Below are 22,834 nucleotides of genomic sequence, written 5' to 3' on the forward strand. Positions count from 1 at the left end.
AAGCATAACCCACCCACATACACACACACCAAATCACGTTTATATAGTACAAACATCTATATATATATATGGCATTTTAAAAAACAGACAAAATGTACTCAAACTAATTTCAGTCGCTTTTAACGTTGACGTGCAAGGTGATTATTCAAGGTAAATGTAAAGTAAGAACCCTATCTGGGAAAGGATGAAGGCAGCGAGGGAGAACGGGATCAAGGGCTAATGCCGGATCGTAGTGAAGGGAATGAGACCTGGCAACAGCAAGAAAGCCTACCAAATATTAAAGATTCTCTCCAATCAACCTCAATCATCAAAGACATCAATGACCACACTCTTACAGAGAGCAGTGCTGTATTCAACTGATGGACTAAATATTGTTCCTGTACAACTTCCAGATGAAGACAGATGCTAAAATCATTGAAAACAACCGAACTAGAACCTGTATATCTACCAGTACTTACGGAATAGGTCGAAAGGGCGGTACACAGTCCGAAGGGATGAAATTAAGTCATCTGGTGTTGACAAAGTCGCAAATGAGCATATGAGCTGCTCAAGCAAGATGAGGATGAAACAACTTAATGTCCTCATTGCGCCGCAAGTGGTGGTAGGTGCTGTCCTGACTCCTGGTACACTCAAAACTCGCACGATGATATAACCGTAAAGCAGCCATGCAAAAGCTTTCCTGTAATATTGTGAAAATTATATTTTTCACTAACGTACATCTCGATCTTTGAAAAAAATACCGCAGACCATCCCTGCACCTCACTCCCTATTTTTGCCCTCGGCAACTGCCTATATAGTTTGCCTATTATTATAGACCCGTTGTCAGTGGTCACCGCGTACGTGTGTATAGAGGATGAGGTCACATAGGTACCCGTACCCGTCTTGCCTAGTCATGGCGGATCTCAAACTCTCTATTACTTTGTACAGCGTCCAGTTTTACCTGATAACAATCACTTGACGGATTTGCATTGAAAACAAATAGCTTTGTTCACGTACAACGAGTAACGAGAAGTTTATTACGCTGAATAGTAATTTCGTTAATCGGAGATAAACCGACTAGGCTATAGTCCAGTTGACTCGGGGCTGTGACAAATGGATAAATGGTCAAATGATAGATGGGGAGCCTGTTGGCTCCATACAGAGCCCCAGTGTCAAAAGGACCAAATAATCAGTCAACCAGGGAGTCCAAGGATGTCCTATAAACACAGACGGGACAGCACAGACATCCGTTCACGTGCTCGAGCCCAGATGTCAACACATCACGTGCAGTCCGCAGGCTGCATGCTCACCATGACCAGAGCTCGTGCTCACCTTTAACTGTGTGCAAGCTACGAAAAGACTTGTCAACAGGTGACATCTGTGCATCACCTCGCAGAGCTGCACAACTGTAAAGCATCAAACTACACTTTCTAGCAAAGGTACGATCTGTAATCATTACAATGTTGTTATAGGTCAAGGAATAACCACTTCGTTACTTTGTGTAGTCCTCGGAGGCTGAGTGAGCAATACCCGGAATAAATTGTAATAGTCTTAATTAAAGATTCTCCACAACAAATTTCTCAACTTCCTTGATGTTTAAGCTGTCATTGATTTTTGAATGAGGCTCATGAACCACTCACCTTCCAAGGACACATTTCTTCCTTGCTATTGCTCAGTTACTATTAATCTATTTATGTGAGTAAAGCGCGAGGCAGAGAAATTGCTGGCTTTGCGCATGCATGTGTGTGCGTTTGTTTGTGTCAGTATGTGTGTGTGTCTTTATATCCAATTTAGTTCACAAGCAAGACGAGAGGTCTTGTGTGTGAAGGAATTTAGATGCAGAGTTTAGACAAAGAAGAATATTTATCAGCGAGATATTTCCTTAAAGATTAATTCAACATAGTGTACAACAAAGTAAATTTGAAATGTCTATTATTGAACATCTACATCTGAAATCCGTAAATCTAGATGAAACTTTAATACTTTCAGTTTCTCCACAACACATTTCTTAACTCTCGTGACCTTAAAGTATATGTAAATGCATGTTTGGGTGTTTGTATATGTTTATTTGTGTCTTTGTGTACATGAGTGTGTGGTTATGTATGTTATACATTATAGTTACATTTACGGGATGGGTATTTATGCCTTTGCAATTAAGATTTAGGATTTATATTGATACTTTTGTTCAATAACATTCAAATTCCCTTAAATACCTGAACTTCTAGCATGCACTTCCCACCACACACACACAAAATCAAAAACAATAAAAGAGACAGGGAGTTAGATTATAATGAGTAATACATATAATACAGTGCACAACAAAGTAAACTTGAAATGTCTATTGTACAACACCATGAGTTGCAATCTCTAAAACATAATTTGAATTGTAAAAGTGTGTTTCCAGTCTGATTTAGTTTTTGCACAACACATCTCTCAACTCCATTGATGCTTAAGTCTGCTTCGTGCATGCATTTGTGTGTATTGGTTTGTCTCGGGGTATATGTGTTTGTGTGTGTGTGTACATTTATCCTTTAAGTTTTCATGTCAGGAAACAGCTTTGTGGTCTTTGCAATTAATAAATAATATTTAGACTATTTCTTTATTCTATGAAATATTTAATTTTCTGGAATGACAATTATTACCTTCACTCTGAGGATTCACTTCCCACCACATACATTCACATGCACACGCACACACACTGGCGCATACACACACTCAGACTCACACACACTTTGGGACCAAGATTAATGGAGGAATTTACATGCCTGGTTAAGACAAAGAATATAAGAAATATGTTGATCAGTCAGGCATTTGCACTTTTAATGAATAATGCAATACAGTGTACAACTAAGTAAACTCTTAACTCCCTTTATTCCCAAGTTGTCATGTGCTTTCTTTAATGTTACTCATGAACCATTTACCTTCTATTCATGATAATAATTGACTCTTTTTAATTCTTTGCTGCTATACAGATACTACCAATCTATGCGCTCTCAAACTATTACATGTGGGGTTAAAAAATGTAGTCTAGAATTGAAAGAATTTGGTCAGAATGTCTATTGTGTATTAGATTACAGTTACCTCAAAATATCACTGCTTTATTAATATGTGTTCTCATCATTCACAGGTAACAGGTTTGGTAAACCAGCTTTTAAAACCAGCAGGCCAAGTGGTGGTCAGGTCAACCCATAGGGTAAGTGGCACCAAACTTAATTTAGGCATTTTCGATTAAGATTGAGGATTCCTTTCATTCAATGACATATTTAAAATTCCTTGAATAATAATTGTTGCCCGCACTCCACTACACATCATCTCTTAACTCCTTCACGTGTATTTTGGTAGTTTCACTCATGAACCATTCATTCTCCTTTCAAGGATTATAATCATGCAGACACATTGATTTCATGTAACTGATTTTGCAATTAAAATTTAGTATTTGTGTATTTAGATTGTCCCTTTATTTAATGACATAGTTGAGTTCCATTGAGTGACATTTGTCATCTGGATTTCTTGCATTCACTTCCCAGCGTGCATGCATGCACACTCACACATACAAATACATAGGCTGTCAACTACTTCTTCCACTACTTGCATGGTGATTGGTTTTGGAAGGAACTGCCTCTAGGTTTCTTGTGGGAATCTCACTCTTTTGTTCATCAAACCACCTCATGTTTTCACTATGTATAATGGTGTACTGTATAGTAATTGGCAGCACATGTTTACACAATGCTTTCTGGTTACATTACACACAGTTGTACGTTTCCCCTTTATGTTTTCAAGCTATTCCCATTTCTTCCCTTTCCACCAACCATACTCCTTGCTGTCCCTTCCCACAACCTATACTTCATCACTTATCTTCTTTAATCCCAGACATCCTCTTTTCCCCTCTTGTCATCATTTAAACCTAAAGGGGTTTGGTCGGGAGTGAGGGAATGGGAAGGAGAGAGAGAGGTGTGAAGAGTTGGATGAAGGGATGAGGGAGGTTGGTTGGGATGTCATGGGAAAGATGGTGTGAAAGAAGGAAGGGTTGGTTCGTAACAATTCCGATCCTTATCACATCATCGTTCTCATTCTACATCTTTACCCCTACAAGAACAGAGAGACACGGGGTGGCACGCGCCAGTTCCAGAAGAAAAAGAAAAACCAAAAAAGTAGGAAGAAGAAGAAAAAGAAAAAATGCAAGAAGAAGAAAAAAAGCAGGAAGAAGAAGACAGATGAGGTCAGGATGGTAGTCACGGCAATGACAGACCGCACAACCCTTCATATTCAGCAGCTGTCTGGTCACAGACAGCAGAGCTCGAGGCTGGTAGATGAGCGTTGGTCCTTGTTAGGCGCTGTTAAGCTCTAGACAGCAGTGGGGCCTACAGTCGAGAAAGAAACGAGGTGGCACGTGGCGGTGCCAGACCGCACAACGCTTCATCATCAGCATGTGTCTGGTCGCAGATGGCAGAGCTCGAGGCTGGTAGATGAGCGTTGGTCCTTGTTAGGCGCTGTTAAGCTCTAAACAGCAGTGGGGCCTACAGTCGAGAGAGAAACAAGGTGGCACGTGGCAGTGCCAGACCGCACAACGCTTCATCATCAGCATCTGTCTGGTCGCAGACAGTAGAGCTCGAGGCTGGTAGATGAGCGTTGGTCCTTGTTAGGCGCTGTTATGCTCTAGACAGCAGTGGGGCCTACAGTCAAGAGAGAAACGAGGTGGCACGTGGCAGTGCCAGACCACAAAACGCTTCATCATCAGCATGTGTCTGGGCGCAGACGGCAGAGCTGTGGCTGGTAGATGAGCGTTGGTCCTTGTTAGGCGCTGTTAAGCTCTAGACAGCAGTGGGGCCTTAATGTCGAGAGAGAAACAAGGTGGCACGTGGCAGTGCCAGACCGTACAACGCTTCATCATCAGCATCTGTCTGGTCGCAGACAGGAGAGCTCGAGGCTGGTAGATGAGCGTTGGTCTTTGTAAAGCGCTGTTAAGCTCTAGACAGCAGTGGGGTCTACAGTCGAGAAAGAAACGAGGTGGCACGTGGCAGTGCCAGACCGCACAACGCTTCATCATCAGCATCTGTCTGGTCACAGACAGTAGAGCTCGAGGCTGATAGATGAGCGTTGGTCTTTGTTAGGCGCTGTTAAGCTCTAGACAGCAGTGGGGCCTACAGTTGAGAGAGAAACGAGGTGGCACGTGGCAGTGCCAGACCGCACAACGCTTCATCATCAGCATCTGTCTGGTCACAGACAGTAGAGCTCGAGGCTGATAGATGAGCGTTGGTCTTTGTTAGGCACTGTTAAGCTCTAGACAGCAGTGGGGCCTACAGTGGAGAGAGAAACGAGGTGGCACATGGAAGTGCCAGACCGCACAACGCTTCATCATCAGCAGCTGTCTGGTCGCAGACAGCAGAGCTGTGGCTGGTAGATGAGCGTTGGTCTTTGTTAGGCGCTGTTAAGCTCTAGACAGCAGTGGGGCCTACAGTCGAGAAAGAAACGAGGTGGCACGTGGCAGTGCCAGACCGCACAACGCTTCATCATCAGCATCTGTCTGGTCGCAGACAGTAGAGCTCGAGGCTGGTAGATGAGCGTTGGTCCTTGTTAGGCGCTGTTATGCTCTAGACAGCAGTGGGGCCTACAGTCAAGAGAGAAACGAGGTGGCACGTGGCAGTGCCAGACCGCACAACGCTTCATCATCAGCATCTCTCTGGTCGCAGACAGCAGAGCTCGAGGCTGGTAGATGAGCGTTGGTCTTTGTAAAGCGCTGTTAAGCTCTAGACAGCAGTGGGGCCTACAGTCGAGAAAGAAACGAGGTGGCACGTGGCAGTGCCAGACCGCACAACGCTTCATCATCAGCATCTGTCTGGTCGCAGACAGCAGAGCTCGAGGCTGGTAGATGAGCGTTGGTCCTTGTTAGGCGCTGTTAAGCTCTAGACAGCAGTGGGGCCTACAGTCGAGAGAGAAACGAGGTGGCACGTGGCAGTGCCAGACCGCACAACGCTTCATCATCAGCATGTGTCTGGTCGCAGATGGCAGAGCTCGAGGCTGGTAGATGAGCGTTGGTCCTTGTTAGGCACTGTTAAGCTCTAGACAGCAGTGGGGCTTACAGTCGAGAGAGAAACGAAGTGGCACATGGCAGTGCCAGACCGCACAACTCTTCATCATCAGCAGCTGTCTGGTCGCAGACAGCAGAGCTGTGGCTGGTAGATGAGCGTTGGTCTTTGTTAGGCGCTGTTAAGCTCTAGACAGCAGTGGGGCCTACAGTCGAGAAAGAAACGAGGTGGCACATGGCAGTGCCAGACCGCACAACGCTTCATCATCAGCATCTGTCTGGTCGCAGACAGCAGAGCTCGAGGCTGGTAGATGAGCGTTGGTCCTTGTTAGGCGCTGTTAAGCTCTAGACAGCAGTGGGGCCTACAGTCGAGAGAGAAACGAGGTGGCACGTGGCAGTGCCAGACCGCACAACGCTTCATCATCAGCATGTGTCTGGTCGCAGATGGCAGAGCTCGAGGCTGGTAGATGAGCGTTGGTCCTTGTTAGGCACTGTTAAGCTCTAGACAGCAGTGGGGCTTACAGTCGAGAGAGAAACGAAGTGGCACATGGCAGTGCCAGACCGCACAACTCTTCATCATCAGCAGCTGTCTGGTCGCAGACAGCAGAGCTGTGGCTGGTAGATGAGCGTTGGTCTTTGTTAGGCGCTGTTAAGCTCTAGACAGCAGTGGGGCCTACAGTCGAGAAAGAAACGAGGTGGCACATGGCAGTGCCAGACCGCACAACGCTTCATCATCAGCATCTGTCTGGTCGCAGACAGCAGAGCTCGAGGCTGGTAGATGAGCGTTGGTCTTTGTTAGGCGCTGTTAAGCTCTAGACAGCAGTGGGGCCTACAGTCGAGAGAGAAACGAGGTGGCACGTGGCAGTGCCAGACCGCACAACGCTTCATCATCAGCATCTGTCTGGTCGCAGACAGTAGAGCTCGAGGCTGGTAGATGAGCGTTGGTCTTTGTTAGTCACTGTTAAGCTCTAGACAGCAGTGGGGCCTACAGTCGAGAAAGAAACGAGGTGGCACGTGGCAGTGGCAGACCGCACAACGCTTCATCATCAGCATCTGTCTGGTCGCAGACAGCAGAGCTGTGGCTGGTAGATGAATGAGCGTTGGTCCTTTTTAGGCGCTGTTAAGCTCTAGACAGCAGTGGGGCCTACAGTCGAGAGAGAAACAAGGTGGCACGTGGCAGTGCCAGACCGCACAACGCTTCATCATCAGCATCTGTCTGGTCGCAGACAGTAGAGCTCGAGGCTGGTAGATGAGCGTTGGTCCTTGTTAGGCGATGTTAAGCTCTAGACAGCAGTGGGGCCTACAGTCGAGAGAGAAACGAGGTGGCACGTGGCAGTGCCAGACCACAAAACGCTTCATCATCAGCATGTGTCTGGTCGCAGACGGCAGAGCTGTGGCTGGTAGATGAGCGTTGGTCTTTGTTAGGCGCTGTTAAGCTCTAGACAGCAGTGGGGCCTACAGTGGAGAGAGAAACGAGGTGGCACGTGGCAGTGCCAGACCACAAAACGCTTCATCATCAGCATGTGTCTGGTCGCAGACGGCAGAGCTGTGGCTGGTAGATGAGCGTTGGTCTTTGTTAGGCGCTGTTAAGCTCTAGACAGCAGTGGGGCCTACAGTCGAGAAAGAAACGAGGTGGCACGTGGCAGTGCCAGACCGCACAACGCTTCATCATCAGCATCTGTCTTGTCGCAGACAGTAGAGCTCGAGGCTGGTAGATGAGCGTTGGTCCTTGTTAGGCGCTGTTAAGCTCTAGACAGCAGTCGGGGCCTACAGGAGCAGTACCATTTGACCCATTTTATGAAAAATAATAAGAAATAACGCATGAGTTCACTAATATAGACGAAACCTTAGTTAAATTTAGACTTTTAGAAAAGAACTTGACCGACAGACGAAACTGAACTGCGTTTTTGTGGTTTATAGACATTTAATTATTTGTACAGGCATTGTGATGAGCTTTACATAATAAGCTAGTCGTAAGCAGTCAAAACATTTCAATGGGAATAGGTTTAAGAAAAGCGTATTAATAACTACAACTTTTGCAAGATTTGAATTTAGATTGTGTTGTTAAAGGTTTTATAATGCATTTATCGCCTTCTTGATGGAGCGAACTAGGCAGACGTGTGTGCGTATTGACCAAGATTATAACAAGTAAATAACCTTTCTGAATAAGCAGTATAAAATCTGAAGCCAAGTGCTCAGCGAAAATCACAGGAAATACAGCATAAAGTATGACACAAACATAATCTAGTGGTATTGTGTGACAAAGAGGGACAAGAAATATACGAAATTGTTTCTCCTCACTACTCCTGGAATTGTCAAAATTCAGGAAGTGACGACAGAGAGCCGATAGAGGGACTGCACTCCTTCTTTGTCCTTACGAGTTAAGAAAAGTTGCGTCCCTTCGAAACGTGACACTACCAGAGTACAGCCTTGATGTATATCTACCCGTTCTGGTGACGGTATATCTTAACATATAGTGTCGTCTGCATGAGCTGACCGAAAAAAAAAAGCAAACCAATCCTTCATAAAAGAAAAAATGCAAGGACACGATGTGATGTTGTCTAGTGTTTGCTTATACAGTCATATTTGATGCTGTTGATACCTCAATCTCATAACCGTTCTTCCGTGCAGGGCCGTGCTTAGGGGCAGGCAGACGAGGCATCTGCCTAGGGCCCCGCACATTTCATTAAATAACAACCGTGGCGATCGTGGTGTCAACGGCCCCGCACATACCCTATGCCTCGGGCCCCGCGGGGGGTAAGAACGGACCTGCTTCCGTGTTCAAAGAAGTTTTTCTACTTTACGAGCAGCAGGTGAGAATACCGATGTCCGAAGTCTTACAACCTTAGCTTGATTATATACTCTCATTGAGGAATTATACATTGTTTAAAATTAAACTAAACCATTCATAGAGAAAAAAAATATATGGCACTCGTGTTGACCCTTTTAATTCATCTTTTTTTTTTAATTTTTGCTGTACTATAAATATTACTGTTGTATATCTAATTTTAATAAGGATTGTACACGGCATTCTATGCCGAACCAGGATCGAATTCCATGTTCTGTGAAGTCATTGCGAATTTGATCGTTATTGCAAATTACCTTACGCTGGAAATACGATAAGGGAAGAAAATAAAAAGTACATTCAGTGTAAAAATAGATATTTTCATGCAGGTTAAAACTGACGCAGTTGCATTAGTTAGTGAATGGGAAGGATGTTTTGTTGTATTTTTAGTTAACAGTGACATTTCCACTCAGAAACATCCACAGTTATGTAATCGTTTATAAAACGATTTTACCTGCCACTGTGATTTGCTCATATCATGCAATGACTTTGTTGCAACTCATTTACTACAGTAATATTTAGAAACAGGAACGATCGTGGTGTTAAGTTGCGTATTCGTGCCACAAAGTGTCGTATGTGGAGTCTTTACATCGAGCAGACGACAACTCGAATGAAGGCCATGTGTGTTTTTGCAAAGCGATATGGGTTGGAGATTAAGTCACACGAACAAGTGGCCAATCAGAAGGCTCGGGTAAGATCCCTACATAACAACGTTCTGGGAAAAATACATTCGGTGGTCTTGTCAGCTGCTGCGTCTATCCACGTGGTTACCCCCTCCCCCTAACGATCGGTACCATTCAAGCGACTAGTGAATGAATGATATTGATCTTCGTTTTTTTCTGCAGTGAGAAAACAATTGTTTTCAAATTAGTTTTGTTAATTGTCGACTCAAGAATACCAAGCAGTATATAGTAGTTTCTCATGAGCGTACTTGTAACTAGACACATATCGATTATGATGGTGTTTCTAGGGAAACAAGCAAAGCGCCCACCTCATGCTTTCAGTCTCCACCCAGACTCAAGCCTCCTCCCCACCCGGGCTTTGGTGTTGTAAACTAGCGTTCTCCTGGGCTGCGATGACGTTAACCACTGCTGGCTGACGATCGAGCTTTGCTGGGAGTCGCGCGAACTCGTCCCACGCACACAAAACGCTAACGACTTCCGCCTTCACGTTGAGGCGACGATGCAGTTTCAATTACGCTTCTGAAATATTATGGTTGTTTTGGTTTGATATTTGCACTAATTTTGTGGAAGATGTTTCCCCCCCCCCCAAGAGTTGTAACAGTACACTCGTGTACGCGCGCGCACACCACTGGAAACCAAAATGTTACAGTCAGTTGTGGAAACAGAATATGTAACCACCAAGGAAATGTAGATAAATGATACAAGATTTCTTCTTCCTTAACCGTATTGAAATACTGAAAATTCCATTATCTTAGTGCGGTGTAAATTCTACATAATCTCGAAAACTTATATGTATACACATATATGTATTCACTGAATAGTTAATACCAACTAATACATTAATTTCATACCTAATTCTTTGTCTCTTACTCCTTCGCTCAAGCATGTCTCTTCAGTCACATATCTTAATCTAGGTCACTGGATACGTAAATTGGAAAATATGTGTATGTGTGCGTGCGCGCTTTATGATATCTGCTTTAGGGCAAGAATAGACATCTCTCCAGACAGGTTTAAGCCGAGGAGGGGAAGAATGACACTAATAAGAGCAGCGGAAATATAAGTATTTGAACCGCTGGTCAAACGATCAAATATGGCCAGTTTCAGGGGGATTAGGTGATTTCTCTACATAGCAGTTAACTGTTGATAAATTAGAAAAAATGAGGTTGGGGGGTTGGTGGGATTTGTGTTTTACACCGAGCCATTAAATCAGTGTGTGTGTGTGTGTGTGTGTGTGCTAGACAGAATCCTGCTTGGACTGACAGGGGATTTATAATCGATGAAACAAATCGATGACACGACAGTCGTTTCGAGAACTTCCTGCGGCTGCCTGGAGACAAATGTCGACAGTTTAGCAACTGCTAGGTGCGCGCCGTGCCACAGTTGTCAGCGAGCATGCATTGCAGTGGATAACCATTCACAGGTCCCGTAAATATGCTTTGGCTTTTGTTAGACGGTTTTGGTTTTGTTTTTTGTGTTTCTTTTTATCATTATTATTTTTTTACTTCGAACAGTTGAGCTGAACATTTCCAGAGTTATGGTAGGTAGCAAGCATAATACGTTTCACTAAGTAGACTTGGTATTTACATGACATTTCTTTTAAAATGCTGAGTGGCGCTGCGAAAACCGGCCCATCTATGATCACCGTACCTATCGACTTGCGACTGTGGGGGAGTTTAATGGGGAAAGTGTATTGAAAAAATGCAAGAATACTGAAAGACATGAAAGAACATTTTGATTGAAATTCGGAGAACTCACGCCGAATCAACAGTCCGAAACGCAGGCGCACGTTGGCTAAGGTGTGGGTGGGTGCGTATGTGCGTGAGAGCCCAGACACGAAGACTAACAATTTTGGAAATACACGTAATGCCGTTTTCAATTCATTCAATTTTTATGGTCCATTCTGTAAATCACAGCTTAGATTGTACTTGACACTAAAAACTAGAGCCTTTGTAGCTGGGTGAAACTCACGAACAATCAGTTTGTTCTCGTCCTCCTATCTGTGTTGCTTGGCTACCTTGTGTGTTCATTGTCGCTTCGATGCTGTAACAAGGGCACTAACCCATTCCTGGACGTCCTGTAAAGGGCGACAAATAGTGGCGCTGATCTGTGTATGCATGCTGCTGGAATAAAATGTGTATGAGAGAGAGAGGGAGGGAAACGACTCTGAAAATGTCTTTATGGACTTAAAGCACTTTAAAATATTCATTTTCGCGCAATTCAAAATAAAAGAAAGCAAAATCAACAATGCCTTACGAACCAGAAAGAAATGTGTACTCCGCTGAAGGAAAAGATCTGGAACCGTAAGCTCCGGCAACCATTGGCACACTGTTTCCAATTTACAATAGTGTGACAACCTAGTGACAGCTATCTGTCTTAGTGTGATATACTAGTGATAATTAATTTTAAGAGTTCTCTCCGGCTCAGGTATTAGTGTTATATTAACCATTGGAACTCTACCATCGTTTTCGGTGTATGTCTAGTACGTGCTCATCTGACCCGTGCAACATTTCTAAACACATTGCCCAGATCCTTTATGTCTTTGTATGCGGTATTCACAGTTAATTGTTAGAAAATGTGAAGATTATCAGTACGTACGTGCTCGTAGAGAGAATGACAACGAAATAATGTGTTGTTGAGTTTGATACCATGATTTAAAGTTATAATGATACGATAAAAAAAATCAGATATCTTCTATCAAAGTCTTTGTTCTCTGTCCCAGTCCCAGTCAAATAGCATGCATTCTTGCCTTCACTTGAAACCCTAAAAATAAAAATCGACAACGAAAGCCTGCAACGGTCCTTTGATACAGCGGCGATCGGCTTACAATGTCACAAAAGAATCGGTATCAATCAGTCAATCAACTGGTTTCAATCAATCCGTGAAAGGGTGGATGGCGGTTGTAGTGGCCCGAGGCGATGGTGTGTGAGAGAGAGAGAATGAGGAGGGGGCTGAAGGGGGAGGATCAGGTGGCAATTAAGGGAACGGCATGCAGCAGGTGAATGGCGTCGATCGTCTCGAACACAGGTACTAACACGAAAAATTTGGGAACGCGCGTTGTGAAGGTCTGGCTCAAACATTTTTCTGAGGGGAAGTACGTGGTAGTCGCAACCTGTTTGGCTGAACTGCTCTGTTTGTGTTTTGCTGCCCCAAGTATCAACACTTCAACGTGAGAATTGTTTGTTCCAGTGCCTGTAGCGAGACGGAGAAGTATTCAAAGGAAAGTTTCGTACACCCGACTATCGCAGTCTGCAAAGAGAAATGTTTGTTACGGTCAAGTATGGAGGTGAGTTCATCAGCCATTTTTCATCAATTGACTTCTTGTCTGGACTTTCACATTGTTAAGCCGTAGCGTGATTTTAATCCTAGAACAAATCATAGCATTGCAATCGGAGAGTCTTTATCTTTGTTTTTACATTTGCCAGGCCAGGGTATGGGTGAGCTAGACATACATTCATGTACAGTATTTTCTATCTATACACAGCAGCGCTGTTAACCCACCGAACATTTTGAGACTGTGTGTGAGTGTGCATGGATGTGTGCTAATTTTGAGTACATGCATATGCGTTTTTAAGTTTGAGATGCAGGTATATATTTAAATTAGTTCTCTCCCCTTCCCTCTTTATCAGAGGAACAGTGCCGCATCTTTAACGCCATCTGCCGGAACGACCTTCTTTTGGACTCCATCAGGTCACAATGCCAGTGTGACCAGAACGGTATGTCTATATCAAAAAGGTGTATGTCAATAAGGGGAGGGGAACAAATGTGTGGGCAAAGGAGACAACATGAAACCCCATCATGGTGCTTGTCTATTCTGTGTACAATAAGGAATGTGAAATACAGATTCATTCATACAGATTGATAAAGTCTATTTTATGTACAATAGGGAATGAGAAGTACAAATTCATAATAAAGTCTGTTGTATAGACAATCTGTAAAGTACGGATTCATAATAAAGGCAGTTCTTGCGAAAGCCGTCTGATTCTGGGGAGTTTGAAGCAGTTGATTGCAAATCATTATTGATGAACGTCAAAGGACACATAAGCACCGAGCAGTTTATAATCACGTACCAGTTCAGATATTTTTTTACATCATTGTTAGTATGTCAGAGAAGTAGACTAGGAATATCATGCTCATAAAACATTGCTCAGCATTTACTACACACTGATGTCTTTATGTAATTAGGCTTACACATGTAAATCGTTTCAGTGCCTTCAAATTTCTAACAGCATCACGTGAATCGTATCAATTATTTGTCTGCTTATTCTATATTCCCTCTTTTTTTAATCTCTTCTTGTCTTCATCTCTTTCATCTCTCGATTTTGTATGTCTGCCTTACTTGTTCTGATCTCACTCGAGCACGTGTTTCCTTTCTGTCTCTCAAACGTGGCGTGTGGACGTGCAGTGGTGGTGGACCTGTCGGATGAGCGCGGGGAGGTGAAGAACCTGCGCTGCTTCCCAACATCTTACGGCTCGGACTTTCTCAAGGAGCGGGAGACGCTGGTTCTTCTCAGAGTCGACAGTGAGTCTTTCGGCCTTCTATTCCTCCAATTTAAGCAGATCTCGTCTTTCATTAGCTTTCATTGACGTCAATCTTCATGATTTGTAATTTTCGAATAGCTTAACAGCTAAATAGCCAAAGATTTACAACTTAAAATTCTGCTCATGAACATATGTTATCGAAGTTTAATAATGGTGAATGTGATTTCAGATGATGTGCATAAGGAGACGCCTTTTTTCACACCACTTCTGAACAGTCTTTTACGCGACCAAAAGTTCCTGGGTAACAGATAAGACTTTCTGGTTTATGATGATGATGATCATCATCATCATCATCATCCATCATCCATCATCATTATTTATGTTCTTCAAGAATGTAAGCGATCAGAGGTTAGAACATGGAAGCACCGCTTAAGAGAAAAAAAAAATCGCCTTTCAAAAAACCAAGGTGTCAATTGTGTGGTTGTACGTAGATGAAAGATAAAGAAAACCATTGACCTTCACTTTTACTTAGTCATATTACAAATTAATATTAATAGTAATCCTAATAAATGCAAAGTTTGTAAAGCGTATACTTACACTCATAAGGAGTATGCTCTTATTTCTCAGTATATAATAATATGCTTACAATCGATTGACCAAGGCAAGGGACGCTTCACAGCCACGGGCCCGGGGACAGCATCCCCCCTCCCTAAACCTTGTCCCCAGTTCTCGTCAAGCCTGGTATTATGTAGTGATCTTTCTTACTGTTTTTTTTTTTTTTTCTTAAACATTATAAATAGAATTTTTGCCCTCCAGATGCGATAAACGCTCAAACTGAAGCGGAGGACAGTCGTGATCACCGAAGCAGAGTGAAGCCCTGCGTTAGTCCAGACCTTGTTTTTGCACCAGTTAACAAGAAACCTAAAGCTCCAAAACCTACAAGAATGCCCGTTAAGAAATGACGCGTCATCACACGACATCAGTGTGGGCATCGTTCAGCCAACGTTCGCTAGTGCTAATCAGTGAGTTACGAAAGACGATCTCAGATGATGTCTGGTACTGATGGTCTGGTGTGTGCTCTAAGTGCTTGTCTGAGAGATATGAGACATGATTTATATCTGACAAATATAAATGATTGTCTTGACAGCAACGAGAGATCATCAGAGAAGAAGGTCTTTTGGAAAGCATTGCTGACGAACATCCGCCACAGACATGAAATGCATGACTGTACACAGCAGCGCCAGGGTGCAAATACACTTTATTAGCATTTGTAGCGCAAAAATGCAATCATCTTTAAAGGAATTTCAACAAAACAAAGAAAACAAGAAACTATAAAAGAAGTGAATTGAAAGAAGTGACAGGAACAATAGTGTTAACAGGATTCAAACAGAATTGAAAATTGTACAAAAATAAGTGTTCAAAATCAAGTCCATGCGTCAAAAATTTTTCTGAGGCTAAGTTGCTACGATCAGTTAGACATTCATGTACTGATAGAGTAACAGTCTTCACCCAGTCTCGAGAAATGTTAAGCTTGGCTAGGAATGGCCCAAAACAGCAAATGAAAATATATCAGTTGAAGCAGTTGTCCGTTTGATGAACTCTCATAAGTTAACGGCGTTTTAAGGTGGTTTTTTTTTTTTTTTGTTTTTTTTTTTTTTAAATGAACGGTGTCGTTAGCCCGAAAGTCAAAATATTGTCATCACTAATACTGTACACTCTGTAAAGCACAAGTACAAGTCTTCTTGACACCAGGAAGCCTATTTGTACAGCTGCAACAATAACTTGAGTGGCAAGTGAATTAAAAAAAACAAACTTGTAGCAATGTTTAACTTTTTCTTTCAAAAAACTTAGAACGTAAAGATGAGAGGTCCCGTAACGTGGCCGTGAAATTTGCTAACGTCGTTGGTACGATGACATGATGAATCAATATTGACAGTCATCAGCGTTTCCTATGACAAATATTATAGTCGTGTTTGGTATTTTAAAAATGTATTTTTTCGTTAGAACATGTGTCATAAAGCCGCTCAAAAACAAATGGCGCTTACCTAAACTAGAGTCTATGTACGTCAATTTTGTTCTGATTTGTGTGTGTGTGTGTGTGTTTTAGTTCACTGTATCAGTTAGGAGACAGCAAAATCTCCGAGCAAGCAATGAAACGATCTCTTACCTATTAAAAAAGATTATTTACGACAATAAAAGCTTTCACACACGGTCAAGTTTTAGGATCTTTCGGATTATTGTTTTCGTCTTCGTTTCCTGCATCAACCCTAACCCCTCAAACACGGAGGTCAGCGTTTGACCTTGTATCACACATCTCCTAAACTGTGTTTGCTGTAGCCATGTAGCTGTGACAGGTCTAGAACTATGAACGATGCAGCAAAGCAAGGAATCGGCTGAAGAGAGGTACAAAAGTCCTTTATCGGCCCTCCTTTGTTCCGTTGAATGCTGGTCGATGCTAGCAGCTTCCGGACTAGATCCCTGCGGTCGCTGAATTATTTGCCAGCAGCAGATACTTCATGTAAGACGAGCAGATGGGCACGAACACTAAAGTTACTTGCTCGAGGCCATATGAATTTTATACCTCAAAGTGAACATGCGATAGGCCATAGGAACGTTATTGTTGTCCGCCATTTTGGTCACCCGAACTGCTATTACTGACTGGTTTATGTTGGGCATCGCTAGCTGACTAAGCATGAATTTTTTTCAGATAAAGCCAGCGTGTTTTGAAATATATCATGACTACTTAGGAAACTACAAATGATGATGATGGCGAACTGTACACTAAAGTGACTAAACCACGTTTATAAAAACGAAAACAAGCATTTTGATGAAGTAGATTTCTGGTTTAACAACCAAGCATACAAGTTAATTTAAAGAAATAGCTCCTAAACATCATCTTGCTGTAGCGCAACATACGCGGAAGAGAAGACTAGTTAATATTAAGACTTGTTTTCTTTTCGTTCTTCAATGCTACTTCTCACTGATCCAAACTAGTTTCAGATCAGCGCTACTGCTAGAGGTATTGTAGTGCTGGCATGTATAAACAGCACATTGTGTTGATCACTATTGATGAAAAACTTTTTCCACATTACTTTCTGTCGCATCCACAGTCTATTGCGGCACTGCAGGGATAGAAATCCTATTCTCGAATATGCTTGCAGCTAGAAGTGATCGTAGTCAGAAAAACAACAAAGGTATTCATTGTCGTGAAATGCGGCTGAATGTAGACCTGTAAAGGCCGACTTTCACACTTTGTTCGAAAAGAGAGCTCTGTCGAGGGAGGGGAGGAAAACGGAGTACCCGAGAGCTCTCTCGTCGTCCTCTCTCCCTTTTCGTGTTGACCGTCTTCTGCTCTTTTCGCCGAGTTCCTACTCTGTTCTTCTGTGCGCGCTTGTGGCGGAGCACGCCAGTCACGTGAAAAACGTTGACTTCGATGTTAATGCCGCTAAATCGTTACCAAGAATTTTCTCTTTGTCTGGATTTTTACAAACAGACGTAAATTAATACATTTCAATTTTTGTTAGTCTTTGCTACACCATCGATGTGAGGGAATGACTTTTACGTCGCATATGAACAGGGATTATTGTAGGTTCATAGCAGTCAACCTTTGTGTCCTCTCTTATTCTCGAAATAGAGGTGTTCACAAATGGAAGTTCCCTTGACCTGTGGCAGTCTCCACTATATTTGCGCTTATATATATATTTTCATATCTCTGCTTGGACTTCTCTGAAGAACATCCAATGCAAAACAAGACACGCTCCCTGAGTCTTCTTGGGTTTTAGAGTACTGACAGATAATCGTGTATGTTTAGTAGAGAATAATGTGGAAAATCGTGAAGAATTTTTATTTCTTTTTGAAGATCCTTTTGTTGAACTTTTAACCCGTTTGTCATTGAAAGGATTTCTAGACAACCAGTAGACCTTATTGATCGTTTATGATTTTTACTTCTCCTCTTTGAAAACTTACAGAGGCTTCATTGAAACTTGTCTCTGAGGGTGGGTGAATGCCTGACTGAATATTGATCGTATAGAAGAGGAGTATTTTTTTAAAAAAAAGGGCTTGATTCTCTCGAGATCGCAAACGCGATGGCTGAGATAAAAGGAAGAAGAGACAGCTCGAGTGTCGGTATGCATCTGTATCAGCGTTCATAAATTTATCAGTTAACATCTTATTATGATACCATTTGAAGAGGTCATAACTATGTGTCCAGATTTCAAAATTGGTATTTTGCAGCTTCCTTCTCGTTCATCTACCAGTAGATGAAGCCTTGTATTATATGTAAACATATAGCTCCTAAATAAGACAAAATCAGAAGCCATCACTGATATAGTAGCAGAAACTACGGAGAGTTCCAAAGCAGAAGAGCTGTCATTCCTGACGGCAGTATCCACAGCAGCTATCATGTCATCACAAAATGTATTATGACCATAAAAAAGTTTCCAAAAAATAATTTCTCGACAAAACATACAGGATTTCTTTAAAGCTTGAGTCCTCAGCAAAAATAAACTGTTTTGATTTGAAAACGCTGGATCATATAAATGATATAAATGACTACAATACAATAACCCTTTTTTCTGAGGTTTGGAACTTGTATGACGCACATTCTTTCGTTCAAATATCGGTGCGCCCTCAGGTGTGTACTATTTTGATTAATATTCTATTACAATTTGGATTCAGCAGCTCCAACAGAAATCATTAAGTAGTAGAGTGCTTTAGGCAGCCATAGCTGGGAAGTCTCAGAGACGCTGCCCCTCACCGTTGCACTCCACACGTACGTTAGCAGACGACAGGTATTGACGTAGACGTGAAGCCAAGACACAGTGACATGTCTGATGGTGTGAGTCTGTGCAGCGAGGGAGACGTGACATGACAGCGCCATGAGACTCTGTCCTCCAAAGGTGCATAACTCTACTGCCATCTCTCCTTGGCTTGGTGGAGTTGTCGTAGCTGAGGGAAGCCTCGTGATTCATCTTGCAGGCAACGTTTGCATAATACTTCTCTGTTACCATCGTCGTGCGTTTATTCTGCCGCCTCGTTATCATATTATCGTCCTCTTCCACATCATCGCCTGCTTCCCTCTTCTCATGCGATCATCTTCCTATTTATTTCTTCGTCATCCGCCTCCTTCTCCTCGTCCTTTTTTTTTCACCCTTCGCCGTCTCTTTTTTTTCTATTTCTTGGTCTTTAAGCATGTGGATGTGTAAGCATGTGTTTGTCATGTGAATGTGTCAGCGTGTAATGTACATGTGGGTGTGTCAGTGAGTGTATGTAATATACCAGCATGTAATGTATGTGTAAAGTAATGTGTGTAGGAGCATATGTATGTATTATGTGGGTGTCACCGTGTCAGCGTGAAATGTAATATGTGTATCTGCGTGTACACGTATCAACGTTTGCATGTAATGTCTTTGTCAGCGTGTTCGTGTAATGTGCGTGTCAGTGCACATGTAATTTGCTTATGAGCTTGTACATGAAATGAGTGTGTAAGCATGTACATGTAATATGTGTCAGCGTGTCATGTAATGTGTGTGTCACCGTGTAATGCAATGTGTGTGTGTCAAACACCACAGCCTTGGGACCGAAGGCTTGTGACTTCATTACTAGTGGTTCACATGAGCGTAGGTGTGCCGTTGGTGGATTTCTACAGGCACCGGCGTTGCGTCATCAGCGCCAACGTTCGATGTGCGGCACTGCCGACCGTTTCCGTTTCTAGTGTATCTGACACTCCTGGCACCCACAGAACGTGCGCTGCGTCTCCATGGTTACGGTTGCCGTTAAAGCAGAATTCTTTAGGCTCTGACCAGCCCGTGAGTTGTTTATGTCGCTAGCTATTCCGATCACAGAATCCTGTTCAGTCACTTGTCACCAGCTGCACTTTGCTGTTATGGCCCCCGTTAACATATTGGTTTGATTTGGGCTGAGCTTGTTGGCCTCCACAAGGACGATTGTAAAAAGCGCGTAGTTCACGGCACTAAGTATGATATTTTAAGGGAAACCATGTAGACACAACTGCTCCAGTATAGCATGGACCGCAAAATCACTATTCTCACTTTATGAATCAATAGCTGAAATAGCACGCACGCACGCTCTCTCTCTCGCTGCATGTATAGGAAGTCAAACGCAGGCAAACAGAGGGAAGTGTACTCTTGTCACCAATCTCCTTATCCCTGCCTTCCCGCCTTCTTTAGTGCTGGCTACCCATAGTCCTCTGAGCACTACATAAAAGTATCAGTATCACAAAGACCGGCTAATAACTGAAGACTGTGAAGACGACAGTGGGTGAAGTTTGTTTTTCTGTTATTGTTGCGCTAAGGTAAATATATATAGTAGACCAAGAAACCTATACATTTTTGAAAAGGAGAATGTTGAACTTTGCAATAAAAGTAATGAAAATCCCCTTCTCCATGTTTCTCCAGCAAAGCCAGATCGTGCCCAAAGGGTTAAGCTGATACAGTGGCACAGCAATGTGGGATCAAGTCCAGATGTAAGGAAATATTCTACGCCCGAGGAGGTCTGATAAGAGCAAAGTCATAGTCATTGGCAACGGCAAAGCGGAGAGGAGCCCCCTCTCCAAGGACGGCAGCCCCACGACGGATATCCGCATCAGGATCTTAGCAGCAACGGCGGCCATGGCAAGGTTGGACAGAGTCTGGCGCAGGCATAACTTCAGATTTACTACAAAGTACAATCTGTACAGGTCCCTGGTTATACTTATCCTGCTTTACAGAAAAAAGTGACTATACTTGCCGATACGGAGAGAAGAATCCAGGCATTCAAGAACAAGCTTGATGAGACTGCTCTGGATCTCATACACAGAACATTAAACTAATGACGTTGTACGAAGTACGGTTGCCACACTCATTAAAAACCAGGAATGTCTACTTGAACAGTCAAGCAGTGTAAGCTGGTGTAGTTTGGCCATGTGACCCGACACGACACCTTGTGGCAGACTGTCCTTCAAGGTACCTAGGAGGGAGGTCGACGCCTCGGTGACCAGAGGAAAAACAAAACTCGCTTGCGAACGTCAAAGACGCAGCATCATCAGTGCTAGCACCGACACATCGCATCAAATCAACTTTGTTACTCAGTATGTAGTTGTTCAGTATATCGAAAATGTTTTCTCCAGTTGTATTGGTCGCTACAGACTTGCAAAAGAGAAAGTCATTATGAACAGCACCTAAGTGTTCATACCTCAAAAATGTCGGAAGGTTTTCTTCGTTGGCTATGTCAGTAGACTCATCAAGATGAAGCCCGAAGTACTGACCTTGACTCAGTCTTGATAACAGCTGACATTCCACACATTCAGCCATGGCTTTTATTCGAATTTTCAGCCAGCGATCTATAATAACCCTTCGGACTTTTAAATACTGTTAAGCTACATGCATTTCTAAAGTAAGATATTAACTAAGTTAATTCTTATTGCGAGGAAGCAAAATATCTCAGTCATTGTAAAAGGATCATCAAACATCGATTTCCGCCAGAAGACGCAAATTAAATTAGACGTAAGCAGCGTGACGTCACAAATGACACATACAAAAAATTAAAAGAAGGCAGTGCACTGCGTTACTAAGGGTAACGGATGACGCGGCTAAATGACGCAATGCTCGCGCTGTGACGTAAAGACTTAGCCGGTAAGCCAGCGTTTTATGTCAACAAGCAGTTGGGCGTCGATAAAATTAAAACTCATGTCAAATCAATAGTGGAGTAATTAGTGTCTCCGGCGATATAAACATCACTTTGCTGACATATGATGACTGTCAGTCGCGGACCACTGACATGCGTGCGGCCCTGACTTTGGGAACCTCTGGTCTAGGTTACAGCTGTGAGATTTAATGGGATTGATTTAACATTAATCTTGAATTCGATAGATGAAACTCGGGGAGAGAAATTATAAAAAAAAGAGTAATACCTGAATCACCTAACATCCATCCCTCTGTCCGTCCGCTAATAAATATATTACATGCACACTTCTAACCCACATACTTAAGGCTGTGTAAAATATTCTCAAAGCCATCTCATTTACATTGTCGACATACATATTACAAGAGAGGGGCTGGGGGAGCGGTCACAGCGCGAGTGACAGCAGCTTTGCCAGTCTCTCCGGTGATTTATGAAAATGTTATCGTTAAACCTATAAAAGGTTATGTGGGAGAAACGGTAACTGAGGACAGTTGACTCACAACCTCCAGCCCACGCCATGACAGCAGTGTGGTAGACCCACGGCGAAAAGTTCACCGTCGTCTTCTGATCACAGTCCGTCTAAAGAAGTAAAGTTCGAGAAGAGAAAAACAAATGAAAAACAAAGAAGTAACCGAACCTACAACATCTACGTTGTTTATATATTGATAACAATTGGAGAAATAGAATTAATACAGCCATTGAACGAATGACATCCCCCATGTGTTACGAGAAAGAGTGAAGTGGTTGAACTAAAAAAAAGGAACAAGAGGCTGCACAAGTTGACATTGAAGTTGCTAACATCGAAGTGCAGATAGCAGAAAGCCAAAGCAACACTAATAAACAATATTCCAATATTAAAATTGTGTAGTGACTTCACAATACTTCATAATGGATTATTTAGAATAAACCTATCCAGAATAGACGCGGATTTGAACCGAAGAGCGGCGAAATCCCACAAAACAGTTTGCAAGTGCGTATTGTACGTGAGGGTGAGTGAAGACCTTTATATATTGCAATGTGTTTGCGTGTTATCTGTCTCCAACCCTGATGATCCTAGCTCAACTCTCGTACATTTCACGTTTTATAGTCACTTTTTCTTTGTTGCAATATAAAATAAAGGTCGCTGGACATTTAAAAAGAGGG

The 22,834-nt window shown here is 42.7% G+C and overlaps 1 protein-coding gene and 1 long non-coding RNA gene across 11 annotated transcripts in view; one reads left to right on the plus strand and one right to left on the minus strand.

Annotated features, from left to right (window-relative positions):
• LOC112569928 overlaps positions 1 to 1,424 on the minus strand; it is a 2,184-nt gene extending 760 nt beyond the window's left edge. The window contains exons 1-2 of the long non-coding RNA XR_003100556.1: positions 1,312 to 1,424; positions 459 to 679 (exon numbers count right to left, since the gene is read on the minus strand). This is a non-coding gene — a long non-coding RNA (uncharacterized LOC112569928). The remainder of the gene's footprint in view (positions 1 to 458; positions 680 to 1,311) is intronic.
• Positions 802 to 21,538, plus strand: LOC112569927. 10 transcript variants are annotated; one of them, XR_003100553.1, is made up of 9 exons: positions 802 to 1,418; positions 3,107 to 3,172; positions 4,078 to 8,817; positions 10,775 to 10,952; positions 12,719 to 12,815; positions 13,159 to 13,245; positions 13,935 to 14,051; positions 14,241 to 14,312; positions 14,828 to 16,258. XR_003100553.1 is itself a non-coding variant. In XM_025248019.1 (8 exons), exons 4-8 carry the CDS (start codon positions 12,791 to 12,793, stop codon positions 14,971 to 14,973), a joined length of 447 nt encoding a protein of 148 aa, XP_025103804.1. In that variant the 5' UTR covers positions 866 to 1,418; positions 3,107 to 3,172; positions 8,636 to 8,817; positions 12,719 to 12,790; the 3' UTR covers positions 14,974 to 16,235. The 10 variants fall into 10 exon arrangements, 5 of the variants coding, with proteins under 5 accessions (XP_025103804.1, XP_025103806.1, XP_025103803.1 ...); XR_003100555.1 differs by lacking the exon at positions 10,775 to 10,952 and adding an exon at positions 20,428 to 21,538 and having other exon boundaries at positions 805 to 1,418; positions 14,828 to 15,033; XR_003100554.1 differs by lacking the exon at positions 10,775 to 10,952 and having other exon boundaries at positions 805 to 1,418; positions 14,828 to 15,033; positions 15,159 to 16,258.
• Positions 21,539 to 22,834: the final 1,296 nt, after the last annotated feature.

The sequence above is a fragment of the Pomacea canaliculata genome, linkage group LG8, assembly GCF_003073045.1.
Source record: "Pomacea canaliculata isolate SZHN2017 linkage group LG8, ASM307304v1, whole genome shotgun sequence".
NCBI lineage: Eukaryota > Metazoa > Mollusca > Gastropoda > Architaenioglossa > Ampullariidae > Pomacea > Pomacea canaliculata.